At 49.1% G+C, this 1804-nt stretch overlaps 1 protein-coding gene across 1 annotated transcript; it reads right to left on the bottom strand.

Annotated features, from left to right (window-relative positions):
* Positions 1-48: 48 nt before the first annotated feature.
* On the bottom strand, positions 49-869 carry LOC104959503 (BTB/POZ domain-containing protein 10-like; the record flags this gene model as incomplete). The annotated part of the gene is made up of 1 exon (XM_010787406.1): positions 49-869. A coding segment is annotated over one exon (410 nt), but the record flags the coding sequence as incomplete, so codon positions are not given.
* Between the last annotated feature and the right edge of the window lie 935 nt (positions 870-1804).

Here is a 1804-nt window from a genome sequence, read left to right as displayed (position 1 = left end):
CACACACACACACACACACACACACACACACACACACACACACACACACACACACACACACACACACACACACACACACACACACACACACACACACACACGAAAGTGGGGGGTGCTGCTGGGCTCGTCTCCTCCCCCTGGGCCTGAGTGAGGCTGCAGCAGAGTGCTGAACAAGGCAAAGTGGTGTTTGCCACTCGGAGTGGGGGGGGTGGGGGGGGCTTCTTACTGATGGCCACAAGTGTACAAAAGCTCTCTAACTGGCATAGGAACTGTGTGCTGATTGGCTGCTGCAGGGACCGTAGTCTGACAATTATCAGAGACGTTTAGTTCTGGTTAACTGTGTGTGTGTGTGTGTGTGTGTGTGTGTGTGTGTGTGTGTGTGTGTGTGTGTGTGTGTGTGTGTGTGTGTGTGTGTGTGTGTGTGTGTGTGTGGAAGCACTTGTTGCTGTCAGTGTGACCTCATGCAGAGGGAGAGGGGGTGTCGGGGTCCGGCTCGTAGTGGTATGTGTCCTGAGAGAAGCTGCTGCCCTGCTGCTGGCTGTGGGGGTCCTGAGCCTGCTGGTGGGGGCCCTCGCAGCCTTGTGCGGGCTGAGGGCTGTTGTCCTGTCCCAGCCCCAGTTGATGGGGGTCGGGCGGGGGAGTGTCCAGCTCGTCTACCTGGGGCCCCGGTGGGTCCTGGGGGATGTCTGCTGCGGCGGCTGCCAGGTTGCTGGACGACTTGGACTTGACGCACTGGAAGTCCACGTGGCGGCTCTTGCCCTCCTCCTTCTCCCAGGACATGCGGATGAAGGGCCGCTGGACGTAGTTGTAGATGACCTCTGGACGACCTCCGGGACGCCGCTTCACCTTCTCTTTGTAGGTCGGGTAACCTGCAGGAAACAGACAAAGTAACGTGGCTCAGAATAACATTCAAAGAAATAATTTTTTTTTATTCAGCGCTCATAACAAGCAAACGTTTGTAGATGGTTTGTAGTTTTTAGGAAATACCCTTTTGCTGACTTTTGAGGTTAGATGAGACAAATGATACCCTCTCATGTCAGTACAGTAAACATGAAACTGAAGCCATGTGTGGGCTTAGCAAAACAATTCAAAAGGAGGACCCCGGCTCTGTCTAAAGTTGACACAATCCAGCTTTCCTTTAGCTCCCTAACCCCTGTTTTCACTAACGTTAGAGTGTACGTGCAGACTTTTTAAAACGCACCAAAACCTGCTAAAAAGCAGAAAATGCAAACATGCTGGAAAACAGGGTTTACTGAACTGTTCAAATGTGATGGGGTTACTTCTTTGAATCATGTTTTGTTATATCGGTACTTATTTAGTCTATCTTTCAAAGTTTCTAATCAGAGTGTGTGATGGTTGGAACAGAGGAGGGACTGAAGACGCTTAATACGTTTTAGTGTGTTTTTGTTGAGTTTGAATAAGGTGTGTTTCACAATAATTAGTTAATAAAATGTGTTTTCCTTTCTGTTTGTTACTTTTTACATCTAACTCGATAAACTCTGCTATGAATACATCTTATTTGTTGTATGTTTTTTAAGTATATTGTTCAATGTTCCAAACTCACATTAGTTTCTCATACAGCATCTCTGTATAGTATGTGTATTCACTCTCTGTCCTACACGCCTTGTTGGAGCTCCTGCCCCCCCTCCCTGTGGGCCCAGTGTGCTCTGATTGGTCAAGCGACGTGCAGCTGCTCGTGAGGCTGTGCAGTGAGGAGCTGCTGTGAGGTTATGGCTAGAAAGGATCCGTCTTGTGTAAAACTCTCGCGAGATGTTGGCTGAATGTCACGTGGCTGAATGTTTAC

Source organism: Notothenia coriiceps, unplaced genomic scaffold (assembly GCF_000735185.1).
Source record: "Notothenia coriiceps isolate Sejong01 unplaced genomic scaffold, NC01 NC01_scaffold00030354, whole genome shotgun sequence".
Lineage (NCBI taxonomy): Eukaryota > Metazoa > Chordata > Actinopteri > Perciformes > Nototheniidae > Notothenia > Notothenia coriiceps.
This window is presented reverse-complemented; position numbering and strand designations above follow the sequence as displayed.